Raw genomic sequence first — 19,228 nt, 5'->3', positions numbered from 1 at the left:
CTGAGCGTGAGCGGTAGCTGTGGAAACAGAAGGGGACGGAGCAGCTCCAAGCAAACTCCCAGAGACGTAGACAGTATCACTGAGTCAAGCACATGTGCAGGGAGTGAGAAGCAGCAAAAGTCACAGATCTTTCAGGTCCGAAATCGAATACTCCAAGGGAAGTGGCACATTGGGAATTCAGAGGAAGGTTGTGAAAGGGTATTATTTTGTTAGGAAATACAGACATTATTTTCAGCAAGTTAAGTACTCGGAAATTACAAAATATCTGATGGGCTTTCAGTTATATAATCAATAGATAGAATAAGAAATGTTAGAATTTTACATACAAACTTTGTGTGAAATCCTATAGGAGTCAAAAATTAGAAAGATTAGTAATCAGCAACTATTTATAGAGTTCAAAGTTCAACTCCTATGGCAAAAGGAGCAACACATTTTATTTCATAAAATTCTTCTTGAAATATATATAGAAAATGCACAAATCTTAAACATATATTTTGATAATTTGTTACTTGAAAATAGCCATGAACCAGTGGTGGTGATGTTGTAGTCGCTAAGCCGTGTCCGACCCCTGTGACCCTATGGATTATAGCCTGCCAGGTCCATGGGATTTCCCAGGCAAGAATACTAGAGTGGGTTGCCATTTCCTTCTCCAGGGCATCCTCTGCACCCAGGGATCAAGCTTGTGTCTCCTGTACTGCAAGCAGATTCTTTACCACGGAGCCACCAGGGAAGCCACGCCATGAGCCCATCCAAGATGGAAGCACAGGGACTGCTCAGACGCCTTATTGATCATCCTCCACAAAAAGGTAACCACTATTCTGATGTCTATCACAAAAAATCTTTGTCTTTTGCTGAACTTTCTGTAAATAAATTCAGAGAGTATGTACCCTTCTGGGTCAGGCATATCACATGTCTGTGAGAGTTGTCATCCATGACATGGGGTGTAGCAGTATTTTCAGTGCTATACTCAGTTTCCATTGTAGAATACACCTAAAATAATTTATGCATTTTATTGACTGATTGGTTGTTTTCAGTGTTTGGTTATTAATAATAATGCTGCTATGAACATTTTCACACATGTTTTATGGTGCACGTATTCACCCATTTCTTTTGGTTGGACATTCTGTGAAAATGCTGAGTCATAAGTGATTTGAAAACTACGACCTGGCAAAAGCTTGAAAGTGAATGTTTGTAATAGTCAAATGTTTATAATTGCCAAAAGTAGATGCGATCAAGATGTCTTTCGACAGGTACATGGATAAACAATGCTAATCCATATAATTGAATATTATTCAGCAATAAAAAGAAATGAGCTATAAAGCCATAAAAAGACATAAAGAAACCATAAATGTATAATTTTTAATGAAAGAAGCCAGTCTGAAAAGGCTACATACTGTATGACTCCAATTATGTGATATTTTGGAAAAGAAACTATGCAAATAATGATGTTTTACAGACAATTAAGGCGATCAGTGGTTGCCAGAGATCCTAGGGAGAGGGGCAAGGGGAGAACAGGATGAAGCACATGTGAATTCAAGACAGTGAAAATGCTACGTATGAAACCATAATGGCATATACATGACTAGATGCATTTGTCAAAACCCACAGAATTTTAAAGCACACAGGATGAGCTTTATGCAAACTTAAAAAAATAATTTAGTAGTTCAGGGATCCCAGGAAGAAATACATGCTATGAAAAGAGAATCTAGTTCTATCACAAATATGTAAAAAACCTCACTGAAGGGGTGGCAGGAGAGGCGAGGAGCTGAGCGAGTCTGAAACTCGTGCAGCTGAGAGCAGGGGCAACAGGAACCGCACATGAGCCCTGCTCCCATCGGCAGGGCTGGTGCTGCGGGGACAGGGTTAGCAGCCCTGATGACGCCCACGTCTGTTCACGGAAACTGAGCAGTGAGAAAGGGAACAGGTGACGGTGGGGGCCAAGCTCCCACTGTCGGAGCAAGAATTTACGGAAGAGAGGGAAAGGCTCGGCTAACCCATGTGGTGAAGGTTTAGAGTTACCGACCTCAGTAAGAGATTATGTTTAGCTTAACACAGATACGGTTGGTTACATATGCTAAGGTTCACAGACGTGCCTATACATGCAGGCTTGTATACACACAAACACTCTGTCTGGTGAGAGGACAGGAAGGAAGGGACACCCCCTCAGTCACGAGCACACCCGGAAAGCAGACGCTGGTTTCTAACGCCATCTCCACGCACCCCACATTGCTGGGGGGGTCAGAGGGGCCCACGGGCCTCCTGGACAATGTCCCCATGGCTGAAGCTAGAGCAACTTAGCTGACAAAATGAAGGAATACTGGATTATAACCCAGAACATAAACAATATCCACACTGATAAAAGTGAATCGTTCAATAAATTAACAAATGAGGGAGACGAGACAGATTTCCCTGTAGAGAAACTCCCAGTAATTCACCGATTCCCCTCCCTTGAGTATAGAGAGTACAACCTCCACTCCTCACCCACAGGCTGCTCATGGGCACTGTCTGCTGGAGAGGACAGTGTGGGAAGGCAGGAGGACGCCTTCATGGGGAGGACCCAGCACGCACCACCGCAGCCAGGGGCCAGGGCGAGCGTCCACAGGGGTGAGCAGCGTGCGCCCTCGACGTGACATGCAGAGCAGCACTGTACTGCCATGATCTGCTGCGTCAGCCCACAACCCCATCTGATCGTGAGAAGAACGGGAGGCGGGGTATCCTGCAGTATCCCTGACCAGTCCTCCTCAGAACCGCCAAGGTCACGAGAAACGAGGGGCCTCTGAGACACTGTCACGACCCAGAGGAGCCTAAGGAGAAAACAGAATGTGGTGTCTGGATGAGATCCTGGAAAAGGAAGAGGACATTATGGAAAAGTTAAGGAAAACTGAACCAACTGTGGACTTTGGTGTATTAACGCATCCTGCTGATTCACTGATTGTAACAAGTGCACCAAAATCACGTAAGATGTTACAAAGAGGGAGCTGGGTGTGGGGTACATGGGAACTCTGTACCATCCCCTCAAACTTCCTATAAATCTAAAACCCTCTAAAAAATAAAATCTATTTGTTTAAATGGCAATCCTATTCAAAATAATCAACTGATGCTATTCAGGAGATTCTTCTTTAACATTGTGAGGCTGGAAGAGAAATGTTGATGGCAACTATGAAATGATGAATCCCAGCCACGCTGGTGATGAGCTGCTCTCTGATTCACACTCGCCACTAACAATGGTGGTTAACTGTAAGTGGTTAACACAATGCTTCACGTCGCTAAGGTCTTTGATACTCTTAAACTCGATTCAGGTCCATGAATAGAATCTGGAGTGTCAGGGGCTTTGAATGGAAAAACACAGCTCATTTCTATTTCCAGTCCCCCGATTGACCTTCAGCATTTCCCTTCAACTATGAGTACAGTCAACCACCAATGATCTATTAGCAATGCCTGTTAATAACGGAAATCACAGATAGTTTACAGACCATTATAGTGTGGGATAATCTCTAATATTGTTTCAGTCAGTTCAGTCGCTCAGTCGTGTCCGATTCTGTGACCCTGCAGCATGCCAGGCTTTCCTGTCCTTCACCAACTCCCGGAACTTGCTCAAACTCATGTTCATCGAGTCGGTGATGCCATCCAACCATCTTATCCTCCGTCATCCCCTTCTCCTTCTGCCTTCAATCTTTCCCAGCCTCAGGGTCTTTTCCAGTAAGTCAGTTCTTTGCATCAGGTGACCAAAAGTATTGGAGTTTCAGCTTCAGCATCAGTCCTTCCAGTATGAATATTCAGGACTCATTTCCTTTAGGATGGACTGGTTTGATCTCCTGGCAGTCTAAGGGACTCTCAAGAGTCTTCTCCAGCCCCACAGTTCAAAAGCATCAATTCTTCAGCACTCAGCTTTCTAATATTGTTTACCCTCATCATTAGTCATAAGTTACAACACTTATTAGGCCCACTGCTCAATCATGATATTTATTGCATTCGTTTAGAAGCATACAGTTTTGATGACTGTAACTATAATTTCTTTGTCATCAGATATAATTTTATTAAATTGTCAAATACTATTCTGAGAGGGATGCATAAACTTCACAAGATTGCCAGTGGCATCTGTGCTAAAGAGAGGGGTAAAGAATTCCACTAAGAAAGCCTAAAATCTCAATAAAACCACTCACAGACTCTGTGTGTCTAAACCCCTGATATGAAGAGAGCCCTACATTTTACAGCTGTCACCTTCCCAAGCATCTAAGAACACTGCTACCATTTTCATATTTATAAGTTCTAACACATCATTCTAAAAATCCAGTGTTTCCATGTTTAATTGTTAGTTTCACACAAGGAGACCCTGCCAATACCAAAAGACATAGGTCTAATCATCTGTACAAATGCCTGCTTACAGAAAAATGGAACAGGGAAAAAATAAGACCCAATTAAAAAAGAAGAGAGCTTGAAAGAACAAAACACAGGAAGTAATTCTCGGTGACAGTCTCGTCTTTCATCTTAAGCTGTGCCTTGAACTGTACCTTGTTTAATTATTAAATCAGGAGCAGCTCAGCAAGATCTGTCTAGTTTTGATGATTCTTAAATTCAACCCTGCTGACAGACCCTGTCCATTCTTCTCTATATTTTACTGCTACCTAATGACAAGGTCTGAATGCTAATTTTTAAATTCAACTTTCATTAAAAATAGAAAGCAGTTTCTCTAACAGTAACCTCTTGGCCCCAAAGTATGACTTTAGTTTACACTCCAAAATTTATAAAAATTAAAAATTCCGTTGTGAAAGCTATTACTCTCTTGATGTTATTTAACTAATGAAAAATAACAGTGCAGTAAACATTGTAGGCAATTAATATGTTTCATAAATTTCAACCCTACAATTACTTAATATATTCATGTTTGTGAAAATTTAGGAGGCTGAGATGACAAAAATGTATTTCAGATATAAATTTGGCTTTTGTTCACGGCCTTGAATATCATCCTTGTGCTGATTATCCAGAAAACAGACCCCTGACCTCGCTGAGGAGAGCTGGTCCCTGTCCGGTGTCCCCGCCCCACCAGGGAGCAGCCCCCGCAGCGGCGGTGCTCGCCCTCCGCAGACCCCAGGCCCGGCCGCCTGCCTCCCGCACCACGCCTATGGCCCTGGGTCCCCAGCCCCCCTGTGTCCGTTCTCAGAGCCCACAGTTTATTCTCTGAACAGAGCAAGACAGACACATTAAGAGTAACATTCAGACGGAACCACTTTGACGTGCTCAACCCACTACAAATGCAATACAAGATACCAAAAATTCACTGAATTGTATCCTTTAAAATAGGTGAATCTTATAATATACTAATTATAATCATACACCAATAAAGCTGGGTTTTTTTTTAAAGGATCAATCACAAGGTTTTCCCTGATCTGTGCCCTGACAAAGTCTCCTTCCACGTTGCTCTCTGCTCACAGGGCCCCGTCCACGCTGCTGTCTGCTCCGCTCTGAACTGGGCTGACGTGTCCCAGCTTTGGGATTTCTGCACTGGCTGTTCCTTCTGCCTGAAATTCTGGAAGACGGTGGAGCAACACGAGGAGGTGAACGTGCGGGAAAGCGTGGCCCTAAGACGGTGCCCAAGTGAGACTCAGGAAGTTTCAAACATCAGAAAGAATCTTTGATTTTTATGCATTAAGTGTCACTTCAGTGTTGCCAAGTGTGAGTATTTGGGGCATTATTTGAGCCCTTTGTGTTTTTCATTTTTCTTTAATTCTGAGAAATTAGTTTACATTATTTCTTCACAAAGACCTACCCTGCCTGCTCCTCGGTCTCACTCCACGTCTCATCTCCTTGTATTTCCTCCCAGCCTCCGGTCCTAGGATCGTTTTCCATTCTGATCTTGGTGATGCTGGTTGTGGTTTAGTCGCTAAGCTGTGTTTGATTCTCATGACCCCATGGACTAGGAACCTGCCAGGCTCCTCTGTCCACGGGATTCTCCAGGCAAGACTACTGGAGTGGGTTGCCATTTCCTTCTCCAGGGGATCTTCCTGACCCGGGAATTGAACCCGTGTCTCCCGCATTGCAGGCAGACTCTTTACCGACTGAGCCATAAGGGAAGCCCATGCTGATCTTCCTCTTATTTAATTTTTTAGTAGATTTCCTCCTGCTGTATTTATTGTACTGTTTCTAATTATATCTATTACACTTTTACTTCGATTATTATTTTTCATATCCAGTATTATCATTTGGAAATATTCTAAAACGGTCTGACGTTACAACCAAGGCTACAGGGACTCCCTGGTGAACCAGCAGTTAGGACTCCGCCTCCCAAAGCAGGGGGCCCAAGTTTGATCCCTGGTCAGGGAAATAGACCCTACATGCTGCAACTAAGGATCCTGCAGTCTAAAGATTTAACACAGCCAAATAATATAAAATTTTTAGAAGTATTGTTATGGGACATTTCAAACCTACACAAAAGGAGGAGGAATCGTATCATAAACCCACTGCACTCTTCACCCAGCTCCACATCTAGCTGGTTCCTGAACTGTCCAGCACTCTACCTGCTGAAGCCCCCCCAGCATCCTTCCTCCAGACGTGGCGGTGGGACAGGCCCTGGGCCCCTGGAAGATCCACGTGGAACTCAGTCTGCTGCTTAGGTTCTTCCCACGCCGACTCGGGGTTCTGCTTTCTCGACCCGGCTGCCTCGGTGCCAGCCCCCGCATCGCCCGGCCCAACCCCGACTGTCAGCACTCTCCCCGCCATGCTGCCGGTCACAGCCGCGGCTCCGTGCGGGGGACGGAGGTCACACTGTGCCCAGCCTGCTGTCTTCGAGCAAACGCCCACTAACTTCCTGAACTGAGCACCTCCTTGTGTATACAGGTCTCCTGATTATTGTTCTTGTACGTTACAACTATCTATTGAGCACTTATTACACAACTTAATTTATATATATTAACGTATTTAATATCCCCAGCAACATACATTACACTTTACTACTGCTGTTACCCTGCCTGAACACTGTAAGAGCTGGCACGGCATTCAAGCTGTTAAGGACCTGGAATTGGAGCCCGAGACCTACAGCCCAGCTCCGGATCACTGTGGATGCTGTGTCCCATTACTTCTGCCCTCTGAGATGGGCCCTTCAGCTAGTCTGGGGTCTCCAAGACACGCCTAGGTAACAGACTCTGGCTCAAACTCCACAGCTTTAAATTCAAGGAGGCACTCTGGACAAGCCAGCTGACCAAGGGAGCTGAGTGGCCCGGAGGCTGAGGATACAGGGTCTACATGCCACGAGGTCAGATCACGTATCAGGAACAAGGTGGATGAGGTGCACCTGCCTAGACATGAGGCCCCGGGTCCAGCTGCCCCTGAGCCCATCCTCCCCAGGCTTCCATATTTCAGGAAATCAGCTGAGCTTCCCAAGAGCTGAAGACCCGCCCTCTGCAAGCAGAGACTCAGAGAGGGGCTCTGGGGGCCCTCCATCCTCCTAGGAGGACGCGCCTGGTCTCCTGCTGTGCACTCTGGTGGCCCCGCTCTGAATCCTTAGGAAGGGGACTCTGGGGTTACCCACAGGGCATCTGTGTCTGTTCCCTCAGTCAAGACAGAGCGACTAAGAAAGTCTGCCTTCCACTGGCCACACTGCTCCACCTCCTGATCCGACTGTCTTCACATGAGCATTACAGCCGCACTGCTATCTGACTGTCTTCCCACGGGCGTTACAGCCACACTGCTATCTGACTGTCTTCCCACGGGCGTTACAGCCGCACTGCTATCTGACTGTCTTCCCACGGGCGTTACAGCCGCACTGCTATCTGACTGTCTTCCCATGGGCGTTACAGCCGCACTGCTATCTGACTGTCTTCCCACGGGCGTTACAGCCGCACTGCTATCTGACTGTCTTCCCACGGGCGTTACAGCCGCACCGCTCCACCTCCTGATCTGTCCTCCCATGGGCGTTACAGCCGCACTGCTATCTGACTGTCTTCCCACGGGCGTTACAGCCACACTGCTATCTGACTGTCTTCCCACGGGCGTTACAGCCACACTGCTATCTGACTGTCTTCCCACGGGCGTTACAGCCGCACCGCTCCACCTCCTGATCTGACTGTCTTCACATGAGAATTACAGCCACACTGCTATCTGACTGTCTTCCCACGGGCGTTACAGCCCCACCGCTCCACCTCCTGATCTGACTGTCTTCCAACGGGCATTACACATTTCCAGGAAAACAACCATGTCTTCAGTCAAAAAGACTGAAACAAATAAATAAAGGAAAAAAGTAAAGAAATCATCTCTAGGCTGAAAGTTGGGGAAGGAAGGCGAGGGGCTTTAACTCCACAACACCCTTGCCATGCACTGCACGTTCTGGAAGCAGGGACGCACGCGGACGGGCAGATGAAGAGGACCGCTCCTACAGCGACAAGAAAAGCAAGCGCAGGCTTACGGTGGACCGCGTCTGCGCCCGGTACTCCCCCTCCATTCTGCTCAGCCGAACGTTTGTGTCCTCCAGCAACTCCTGAATATTCCCAGTGTGTCGCTTCTGAAGTTCAAACTTCTCCTTTTCCATTTCTGCCACCGCGCTGTGCAGCTACAGAGGGGAGAACGGACTCTTTCACTACTATTATACACCATTTGTAATTCAGAAAAAAAGTTTTCCTATATTTCTCTATTTATTTATATGGTGACCTGAACAACAAAAGATGTAAAATAATCGAAGTAAATATTCATGTAAAGAGCATGATTAAGAAACAATCTTTTGTTTACTTTCCTGAATTGAAAATTTTATTGGATAAACAAATATTAAAGGGGATTATCCACCTCAGGCAGAAACAGTAAATAAATCAGATAACACAACGAATCAGGTAAACAGCACCAGGATTAGCCTGATATCTGAAAACAAAGGTATTTATAACATTGTTATCAATCAGGACTGCTATCTCACAGTATTTTCATCTTATTTGCATGAAATCTTGCGCAAGAGTAATGTTCAAAATGCTTTTTCCTTCACCCTGACTCCCAACAAGAAACTATTTTTATCCTCTTCGTAAACTACACTAAGTAGACACAAAAGCGGCACGTGTAAACCAAAGCTCTCGGGAGAACTGCATACTCCCTGTCTTTCTGCATACTGGCCAGATATCTTAATGAAGGTTGTGTACATATGCTGAAGTGGGCGAAAGGCTAAAATATGGATACAGCTAAGATAAGGAAACCAGTCTTCAATGGGCAGCCTCTAAGGAAGTGTAAAACCCAGGTGGCAAGCCTCATGGGCATTTGTCCACCTGTCTTCACAGGCGGGGAATTCAGAATCCAGTTCCTGTAGTTCATCTGTCTCACAGGCGGGGAATTCAGAATCCAGTTCCCGTTGTTCACCTGTCTCAGTTCAGTTCAATTCAGATCAGTCACTCAGTCGTGTCCGACTCTTTGCGACCCCATGAACCGCAGCACATCAGGCCTCCCTGTCCATCACCAACTCCCAAAGTCAACCCAAACCCATGTCCATTGAGTCGGTGATGCCATCCAACCATCTCATCCTCTGTTGTCCCCTTCTCCTCCTGCCCCCAATCCTTCCCAGCATCAGGGTCTTTTCAAATGAGTCAGCTCTTTGCATCAGCTGGCCAAAGTACTGGAGTTTCAGCTTCAACATCAATCCTTCCAATGAACACCCAGGACTGATCTCCTTTAGGATGGACTGGTTGGATCTCCTTGCAGTCCAAGGGACTCTCAAGAGTCTTCCCCAACACCACAGTTCAAAAGCATCAATTCTTTGCCACTCAGCTTTCTTTATAGTCCAACTCTCACATCCATACATGACCACTGGAAAAACCATAGCGTTGACTAGACAGACCTTTGTTGGCAAAGTAATGTCTCTGCTTTTTAATATGCTATCTAAGTTGGTCATAACTTTCCTTCCAAGGAGTAAGCGTCTTTTAATTTCATGGCTGCAATCACCATCTGCAGTGATTTTGGAGCCCCAAAAAAGTAAAGTCTGACACTGTTTCGCACTGTTTCCCCATCTATTTGCCATGAAGTGATGGGACCGGATGCCATGATCTTAGTTTTCTGAATGTTGAGCTTTAAGCCAACTTTTTCACTCTCCTCTTTCACTTTCATCAAGAAGCTCTTTAGTTCTTCGCTTTCTGCCATAAGGGTGGTGTCATCTGCATGTCTGAGGTTATTGATATTTCTCCCGGCAATCTTGATTTCAGCTTGTGTTTCCTCCAGCCCAGCGTTTCTCATGATGTACTTTGCCTACAAGTTAAATAAGCAGGGTAGCAATATACAGCCTTGATGTACTCCTTTACCTATTTGGAACCAGTCTGTTGTTTCATGTCCAGTTCTAACTGTTGCTTCCTGACCTGTATACAGGTTTCTCAAGAGGCAGGTCAGGTGGTCTGGTATTCCAGAATTTTCCACAGTTTATTGTGATCCACACAGTCAAAGGCTTTGGCATAGTCAATAAGCAGAAACAGATGTTTTTCTGGAACTCTCTTGTTTTTTCAATGATCCAGCAGATGTTGGCAATTTGATCTCTGGTTCCTCTGCCTTTTCTAAAACCAGCTTGAACATCTGGAAGTTCATGGTTCACGTATTGCTGAAGCCTGGCTTGGAAAATTTTGAGCATTACTTTCCTAGCGTGTGAGATGAGAGTGATTGTGCAGTAGTGTGAGCATTCCAGGTGGGGAATTTGGAATCTAGTTCCTGTCCTCTGTACCCAGCCCAGGCTCACACATCTGAAGCCTGATGGAGCTCAGAATTACTAAGAAGAGTTATTCCAGTGTCTGGCATTTATATATATATTTAATCAAGTTAAAATAAGTTATAATTTATATAGTTTTATAGATACTGTAGAGTGTTTTCCAATTACTGCCGGCCTGGTTTTAGGAGGACGGGTGTCTTGAGTGAAGTGTTACATAATGAAACGTGTACCTGCAGCAGCCAGAAAAAAGACCTGCCAACTTTACAGAAAAGGAAAACGCATAAATGAGCACGAACCTAGAAGAGCGCTCCGTCCGCCCTCTGGACAGGGGCCCTCCTCACTCGGCCCTGGGGCCGCGGCCCCAGGACACAGCCGCCCACAGGGCCCAGGAAAATGCCCGAACCCAACCCACTGGGAGACGGTCAGCGGGAGGAGTTCACGGAGGACCTTCAGGGCCGACTTACTCAGAAGAAGTAACGGGTTTCGTTTCCTGTGAGTACATACTGTGATTGCAACCAGTGGTGGAGAGCTCCTAGATCAAAGTACTGTGTGCCTGCCTGGCTCTCTGCTGCCCCATGGATGGTAGCCCGCCAGGCTCCTCTGTCCATGGGGTTCTCCAGGCAAGAAACTGGAGTAGATTGCCATGCCCTTCTCCCGGGGATCTTCCCAACCCAGGGATTGAACCCACATCTCCTGCACTGCAGGCAGATTCTTCATCGCTGAGCCACAGGGAAGTCGGAAAGTAGTTACTATGTGTGACTATGGAACACTTTTATGAGACATTTTAAGAATTTTTTACATTACTCTTGACTCTGCTAAATTTAATGAAAATGTTTTTCTTAATCAAATGCTCCTCCAAGAATAATCCATCCACAACTGATTTTGTTTACACCAAAAACAAGTTTATACTACAAATATTGTGTCATTTGAGATTTCAGAAAAGAAATGATCCAGGGGCCTACATCCAAAATTTGAACAATTTAACTCCCCCAAATTATCCTGCTATTATATCCCTATGAATTCTGCTTAAAGTCTATTAGCTCTGACAAAAATTTAGAGCCTTAATTAAACCCAAGAATTGTTAAAAGTAACTTCTAAATGAAAACTAGTTTATAAACCATTAAACTTCCAGAAAAAAGTACACCAAAACACAACAGCGATTTCTAGATAGTCTAGAACACTGTTACTTTTATTTTTTTCAAACTCTTTATATTTTGTGAACACCCATTATTTTATAATTAGATAGGTTATGTTAAAGTGTAACCTTTTATATTTTTCCATCACTATTTTATTTTTTGTAGCTTACCTTTTTTTCCCAATCATTATTCAGAGATTCTGCACTCTGCTCACATATCTTTTTTAACTCTGCAATCTGGTTGTCTTTGGTCTCTCTGATAACCTGACATTCGCGTACGAGGGTCTGAACTGTCAAAAATGAAGAAAACATAATTAAACCAATTCTAGCTGCCACAGAAGAGTCTGCTGGTAACAAACAAAGTGCACCAGTTAACAGCTCATCCCACCTTCCTCACAGTCTTCTCTGCTCTCCCCTGAAATATCTCTTCCTCCCTCTTTTGCACGTCCACCTCCACGGCCTCGGGGAACCCCTCGTCGCTCACCCCCAGACAGCATGCATGGTGTGCTGGCCCCGTATGCACCTCCTTCAGGGTGTCCTCCACTGCCCTACAGAGGCCCTTTCCCCACGCAGATGCTGCACCGCTACCCTCAGACTTTATCTGCCAGCTCCCCTCCCAAAGCCTCTGACACGGGAAACAGCTCCTCAGATCTGACTACTTTCTGGCCGTATCTTCAGCCACGTCCGTGTGTTTAAACTCGTAAACACACAAACCTATCTGTAGACCCACATCCTTTCATCCTCTTGTCCAGATGCACCCACCTATCCACCTGCAGTGCCCTCCTCCCCTGCTGAAATACTAAGTGCTCAAATCAATCTCAGTTCAAGTCACGCCTCCTTTAGGAACCAACCAGTCTCCTCCTCTTGCAGGGGCAGAAAGACACTCCTCTCTATGCCCAGGGAACCGCCTAGATTTCTACATTAAGTCCCTTATTACACTGCATGCTGTAATAGTTTATTTGCTTCTTCAATGAGGAGAAAGATATTTCAACTTTTTATCTACAGGGCAAAAGACTGGCACCCAGGCAAGTACCCCAAATGCTTGGTGCTAAGTCCACAGATAAAGAAACCCATTGCTCCAGTCTGCCGCTGCTCCTGGGTGCATTAAAATTACTGGGACTGAAGCAAAACATGCTTCCAATTACACAAAACATTTCCCTTATAAAGCATTCAAATTTCTATCTTCTTTTTAAAACTGATTTAAACTGTCGTTGATTCGAGTGAAAACTGTTCAATATATTCATGTCATCCAGATGCAAAATAAATTCAGTTGTGTATCTGCTTGAAAGTAGTATTTTCTTAGCTTCCTTAATATGTTCTTATTCACTTACTGCAAGATGCGGAAATTTTCATAAACATTTACATAGAAATTTCTTTCACTTTTATATCTCAACGATGCAGCAGATAAGTGAGGAGGAGAAGAGTCTAAGTTAACCTGATATTGTTGTTCAGTCAATAAGACGTGTCTGACTCTTTTCGACCCCATGGACTGCAGCACACCAGGCTTCCCTGTCCTTCACTTTCTCCCGGAGTTTGCTCAAACTCATGTCCATTGAGTCGATAATGCAATCCAATCGTCTCATCCTCTGCCGCATTCTCCTGCTGCCCTCAACCTTTTCCAGCCTCGGGGTCTTTTCCAGGGAGTCTGCTCTTTACATCAGGCGGCCAAATTATTGGAGTTTCAGCATCAGTCCTTCCAATGAATTAAAAGGTTTTTTTTTAAGTGTAAGTCACTCAGTCGTGTCTGACTCTTTGTGACCCCATGGAGTATAGCCCTCCAGGCTCCTCTGTCCATGGCATTCTCCAGGCAAGAAGAGTGGAGTGAGCTGCCATTCCCTTCTCCAGGGGATCTTCCTGACCCAGGGATCGAACCCAGGTCTCCTGTATTACAGGCAGATTCTTTACCTTCTAAGCCACCAAGATTCACGGTTGATTTCCTTTAGGACTGTTTGATCTCCTTACAGTCCAGAAGACTCTTTTCCAGCACTACAGTTCAAAACCATCAATTCTTTGGCATTCAGCCTTCTTTATGGTCCAACTCTCACATCTGTACATGACTACTGGAAAAACCATAGCCTTGACTATACAGGCCTTTGTCGGCAAAATGATGTCTCTGCTTTTCAATACACTGTTTAGGTTTATCATAGCTTTCTTTTCAAAGAGCAAATGTCTTTTAATTTTGTGGCTGCATTCACCATCTGCAGTGATTTTGGGGCCCCCCAAAATAAAATCTGCTATTTCCACTTTTTCCCTTTCTATTTGCCATGGAGTAATGGGACCAGATGCCATGATCCTATAGTTTTTTGAATGTTAAGTTTTAAGCCAGCTTTCTCACTCTCCTCTTTCACCCTTATCAACAGACTCTTTAGTTCCTCTTTGCTTTCTGTCATCAGGGTGGTATCATCTGAATATCTGAGGTTGCTGATATTTCTTCCAACAATCTTGATTCCAGCTTGTGAGTCATCGAGCCCAGCATTTCACATGATGTACTCTGCATACAAATTAAATAAGCAGGGTGACAATACATACCCTTGTCATACTCCTCTCCTAACTTTGAACCAGTCCGTTGTTCCCTGTCTGGTTCTAACAGCTCCTTCTTGACCACCATACAAGTTTCTCAGGAGACAGGAAAGGTGGTCTGGCACTCCCATCTCTTGAAGAATTTTCCACAGTTTGTTGTGATCTGCACAAAAGCTTTAGCATAGTCAGTGAAGCAGAAGTAGATGTTTTTCTGGAATTTCCTTGCTTTTTCTATGACCCAATGGATGTTGGCAATTTGATCTCTGATTCCTCTGCCTGTTTTCAACCCAGCTTGTACATCTGGAAGTTCTCGGTTTACGTACTACTGAAGCCTAGCTTGAAGGATTTTGAACACAGCCTTGCTAGCACGTGAAATGAGCGTAATTGTATGGCAGTTTGAACATTCTTTGAATGTTTAAAGTGCCTGGTTTGAATCAGAGTAAAAACAAAAACCTAGAAATAGATTTTAAATATGTGTAGCCACTGATGTTTGGAGCGGTTCCATGACAGACTCGCCACTTTCTTCTTACTCTTCACTGACATCTGATCATTCACAAATGCTTCAGAGTTTCTTTCTCAGGTTCACTCTCGCCACTTCCACTGCTATTACTGAGATATTTTGGGCCCTCATCATCTTACACATGATATTATGGAAGCACAGCTTCCTTGAGTTGAGGGGACTTTATATACATCTCCAATCACACTGCTTTATGAGTAAGAGGCTTTCCAATGGGCCATAGCAGATGCTGAAGAGCAGGCTTCCTAAGAAGGAGGATGCTCCCTCCCTCTCCCCTCCCCCTCCCTCCCCCTCTCCCCTCCCCCTCCCTCCCCCCTCCCCCTCCCTCCCCCTCTCCCCTCCCCCTCCGTCCCCCTCCCCTCCCCCTCCCTCCCTCTCTCCCCATCTCCTCTCTCTCCCCCCCTCTTCCCTCTCTCTCCCCATCCCTCTCTCCCTCCTCCTCTCTCTTTCTCCCTCCTCTACACCATTCTGCCTCTATTACAACAGACTGGGAATCAGCTTCACCATATTACCAGGCTATTCCACCCAAAACATGCAGTCCTAAAACTCACCTCTCACAAAACATTCCCTGACTCTCCAGCAGCTATGGGATAAGCTTGAAATTTCTAAATCTGAAATTCCAGGTCATGCTCATATGACGCCAAGTCACCTATCTTAGTCTTTGTCAGTCTCTCTCTTAACATGAGGATCTCCACTCTAGGTAAATGGTTTTGCATCATCCTTCCCACAGTTTATGAACATCAGCATTCCTATCCCAGTACCTGGAACTCTCCTCTGCAACTAACTGAATCTTATAAAACTTTTAAAGTTCTTTCCCCCTCCCCAAGTATTTCCAACACTCTCCCTAAGACTGTGCACTACATTTCAATGTTTCAACCTATAGTCATAGTCAATTTAACACTTGATTATCTCTTTTCTTTTCCTTTGTAATGAAGTATAAATGAGGAACACTTTTTAAATGTTCCATCCATCACAATATAGCATATACTATAAAGCATAAAGTAGATATTTAATGGAATGAATTCTTATTAGACCAAGACGAATAACTTCTCTAGACTCTCTTGTGAAAGCCAGTCAGTTCCATTCTAAGACTGACCTATGGCCATTCCAGTCCAATGAAGGGAGAGGATTAAGAAAGAGTAACAATTACAGACTCTTCTAAACCTTTAACCAAACCAACCACCATTGCTATCACACACACACACACATATACACACACAGGTTTTTCTTAAGTCATACAGAAGTTCACATCAGCACATCAACAAAGGAAACACGTACAAACTTTCCTATCTCATACTACAGTCAGAAATAAAACTGTACTTTACAGAAGCACTAAACTAAAGTAGAAATGTTATTAAAGGATTTATGTAACAATATCCAACATCACCTTTCTTCTCAAGTTTTCTAATTGTCTCCTCAGTTTCATTTTGTTTCTTTTTGTATAAAGTTTTCATTTCTTCTATTTCATTATTCTTTCTTTCTAAAATCTGCAAATGAATTTAAAATATTTTAGTACACTATATTATTTTATGTATGAAACACATAATTTTTTAAAAAGAGCACAATATTTGTTTAAGTCTATCTCAGCTAATCCTGTAAGTGGCTTCCCAAAAAAAGATGTAAAAATTATATTTTAGTGCATTGGCAAAACATTAAATACACTATAACAATTGGTCACTGAAAGAAACATGCCGTTTCGAATTTTCATGTACCAATCCTTAAGGAGACTGTAAATACTAAATTAGCTGATTCTCTAAAATATAACTCACAGACGACGCTGTCAGCAGGTAGCAGAGAGAAGCATCAGAAAGCTGACATGCTGACACACAGCAGTCCCCTCCCAGCACCGAGACAGCGTGCCTGCAGACACGCACACCCCGAACCCTCCCACGGGGGTCCTTCCTTCACTTCCATGCACAATAACAAGCATGCCCAGACACACAGGAACGTGAGATGTAACAGACTTCTTTTATATTTAGTTCTGCTCTAGGGAATCAAAAAAGTCAGTTCAAAGTATGTCCAAAATTATATGAATATTTTACATCATTAGTTTATATTCTCAGAAGTTTTTAAATGGATCATTAAATACTTCTAAATACATCCAATACTTTAAAAAAGTTTAGAGAAAAACCAAGTATAGGAAAGTTAGCAAGCAGGGTAAAGAAATGTCTAACCAAGGGGAAAAAGGAAAACCAAATTGAGGCAGAGTATGAATATCCACTTTTCTTATGGTTGAGGTATATTCCTATACACGCAAATTCAATTTTTGAAAACAGGTTATCACCATGTCTAACCAAGTTTTTCTCGTATTGCCGGCACCCTACCTTCCATTGTTTCGGTCCCACCTCTAGGAACAGCTGATAAATAAGCAAAGGAGCCAGTGTGACCTCCATGTCCATGAAGAGGCAGAACAGGGAAAGCACGTGTGTCAAGAGACAGACACTTCCAACTTTACTGCTTTCCAATCCCTAACACAGAGGAAACGCCAGACATGCAACAAACCCATGAATACACTTTCCAAACACGGCATGAGGGCAAAGATTTTATTTATATTTTACCTGGCATTTCAAACTAGTTGCACTGCTTTCTTTTTTCATGCAGAATTTATTTTAAAAGAGAAATTCCTGGAAAGGATTATACTATTAAATGTTTTTCTTAGAATAGAGCTTTGCAACGGACATACCAAAAAGCCTATTTCAAACTCTATTACCATGATTTTTCCAAATATATTTCTATATTTATTTATATTACACATCAATATTTTATACATCAATAGGTTCTATTTTCAATTGAGACATGTATTACGCTCTATTGAAATTATATTACTGAACCTCTAACATATTTATGATAGAGAACTGCTTTTATCTAACCATTTATACTTAGGTAAAAGTCTAGTAAGAACATAAAGTAATATTTGCCTTTAAAGTCTGAATGGAAAAGAGGAAAGTCAAGGAAAAGGATTCAATAGTTTTTCTCTAATTTTCAATCGGTGGCTTCCTTCTTGTTGCTTTGCAAGAAGGTGAGCCCAATACATGCCTGACTAAACCCTACTATATTTTCAGCTTTAAGAAAGCGGGGTCGGGGGGGAAGGAAGAGGTTACGTGATGCTCTGGCCTCCACTCCCTCCCTCCGGCTCTGTCACCCCGCTCTGGGCAGCAGCACCACAGGCTTCATTTTGATACAGACAATGCTAAGTTTCTATTTGGCTCAGTTCTCATGAGTTCCAAATTCATATATTAAAATCATACTTATATATCACTACATTTTAAAAATCAATACTAAAATATAGTTATACAATTATAATGTATAATAACTATAGATTGATGACTATTGCTGTGCCCATTAAGAAGAAAAATTATACTTTAAAGTACAAATTGAAATACTGGAAGGCATAAATTCCAACGAGCTACTGAAAGAAAGCCAACACTGGCCTCACAGGGCACACAGTCTACACCAAAGAGAACTAAGTTCACGATTTCTTTTTAAATTAGAAAGGAAACTGCAATTGCCAGAAGACTGAAAGAATATAAGACCAAAACAAACTCTAGTATTTACAGCTGATGTTTCATTTCAGCTGTAATGAAAAGCAATGATAGAATGTAAAGGACTGTAAGAAGAAATAGATAAAGGAGAACTTGAAGATCATGTAAACTATAAGGACTCACATAAATACATTTGTTTAGCAAATGAAGTTTAAAGATCAGCTTTGCTAGGATATTAACTTAGCAAGTCCCATTTATATGTTAGACTATCATAAGCACATAAATATAAGTGGATGGATGGTCATGACCTAGAATATTTCAAATACTCAATTCTAAAAAAATAATAAACTGTACACACCCTACCTTCTGAACATCAGCATCGTGTTTCTGCTGCAATTTAAGTTTCTCTTCATGATATTTGGCTTCCATCAGCTTTGTTTTCATGTCCAACTTCAAGGAAAATATTTTAAAGGTGTTATTAATTTACTTTTCCATTTTGCAAAAGTACACAAATTAAAATAAACTCCTGTATGAAAAAGAGCATCATTTTCCACGTTCACCTTATAGTCACTAGTCCAGCAATCACACTACATACACTCATACCCTGGCTGTACTCTGTGATCACCTCCAAGTTGATTAAAAGTTTTCTGAACAAACCCCATTCTACAGGCTAAAGTGAGACTGCTGACCACAGATTCATCAGTGATACTCAGCCCGCTCCACCCCCTGAAAGGGCCATTGTGAAGTGATGTTTTGCTAAACACTTGGCATTGTGTGGCACAGGCCAGGAGGGTCCCCAACATTTCTGCCTCTCTTCTTCCTCGGGGCCCCACTAACGCCACCACCTCTGGGCTGGGTGGGGGGCTGCTCCACGCATCAGCGTGGCCGAGGGGCTGACAGGGCAGAGGCAATGCAGGCAA

At 43.4% G+C, this 19,228-nt stretch overlaps 1 protein-coding gene and 1 long non-coding RNA gene across 13 annotated transcripts in view; one reads left to right on the top strand and one right to left on the bottom strand.

Moving 5' to 3' along the window:
• The window catches only part of CEP112 (centrosomal protein 112), a 307,677-nt gene that overhangs the window by 227,348 nt on the left and 61,101 nt on the right, over positions 1 to 19,228 (bottom strand). For all 12 annotated transcript variants that reach the window (XM_081580786.1, XM_081580780.1, XM_081580784.1 and 9 more), the window contains 4 exons: positions 18,672 to 18,758; positions 16,214 to 16,313; positions 11,961 to 12,079; positions 8,399 to 8,542 (listed from right to left, as the gene is read on the bottom strand). In XM_081580786.1, the coding sequence (XP_081436912.1) occupies positions 8,399 to 8,542; positions 11,961 to 12,079; positions 16,214 to 16,313; positions 18,672 to 18,758 (450 nt within the window). The remainder of the gene's footprint in view (positions 1 to 8,398; positions 8,543 to 11,960; positions 12,080 to 16,213; positions 16,314 to 18,671; positions 18,759 to 19,228) is intronic.
• LOC145542281 (uncharacterized) lies at positions 61 to 12,124 on the top strand. The gene is made up of 4 exons (XR_014079741.1): positions 61 to 135; positions 654 to 806; positions 5,433 to 5,673; positions 10,840 to 12,124. It is a non-coding gene; the product is annotated as an uncharacterized LOC145542281 (long non-coding RNA).

Source organism: Giraffa tippelskirchi, chromosome 3, assembly GCF_054371585.1.
Source record: "Giraffa tippelskirchi isolate mGirTip1 chromosome 3, T2T-mGirTip1v1.2.pri, whole genome shotgun sequence".
Lineage (NCBI taxonomy): Eukaryota > Metazoa > Chordata > Mammalia > Artiodactyla > Giraffidae > Giraffa > Giraffa tippelskirchi.
The sequence above is the reverse complement of the archived record's forward strand: the minus strand, read 5'-3'. Positions and strand labels throughout refer to the sequence as shown.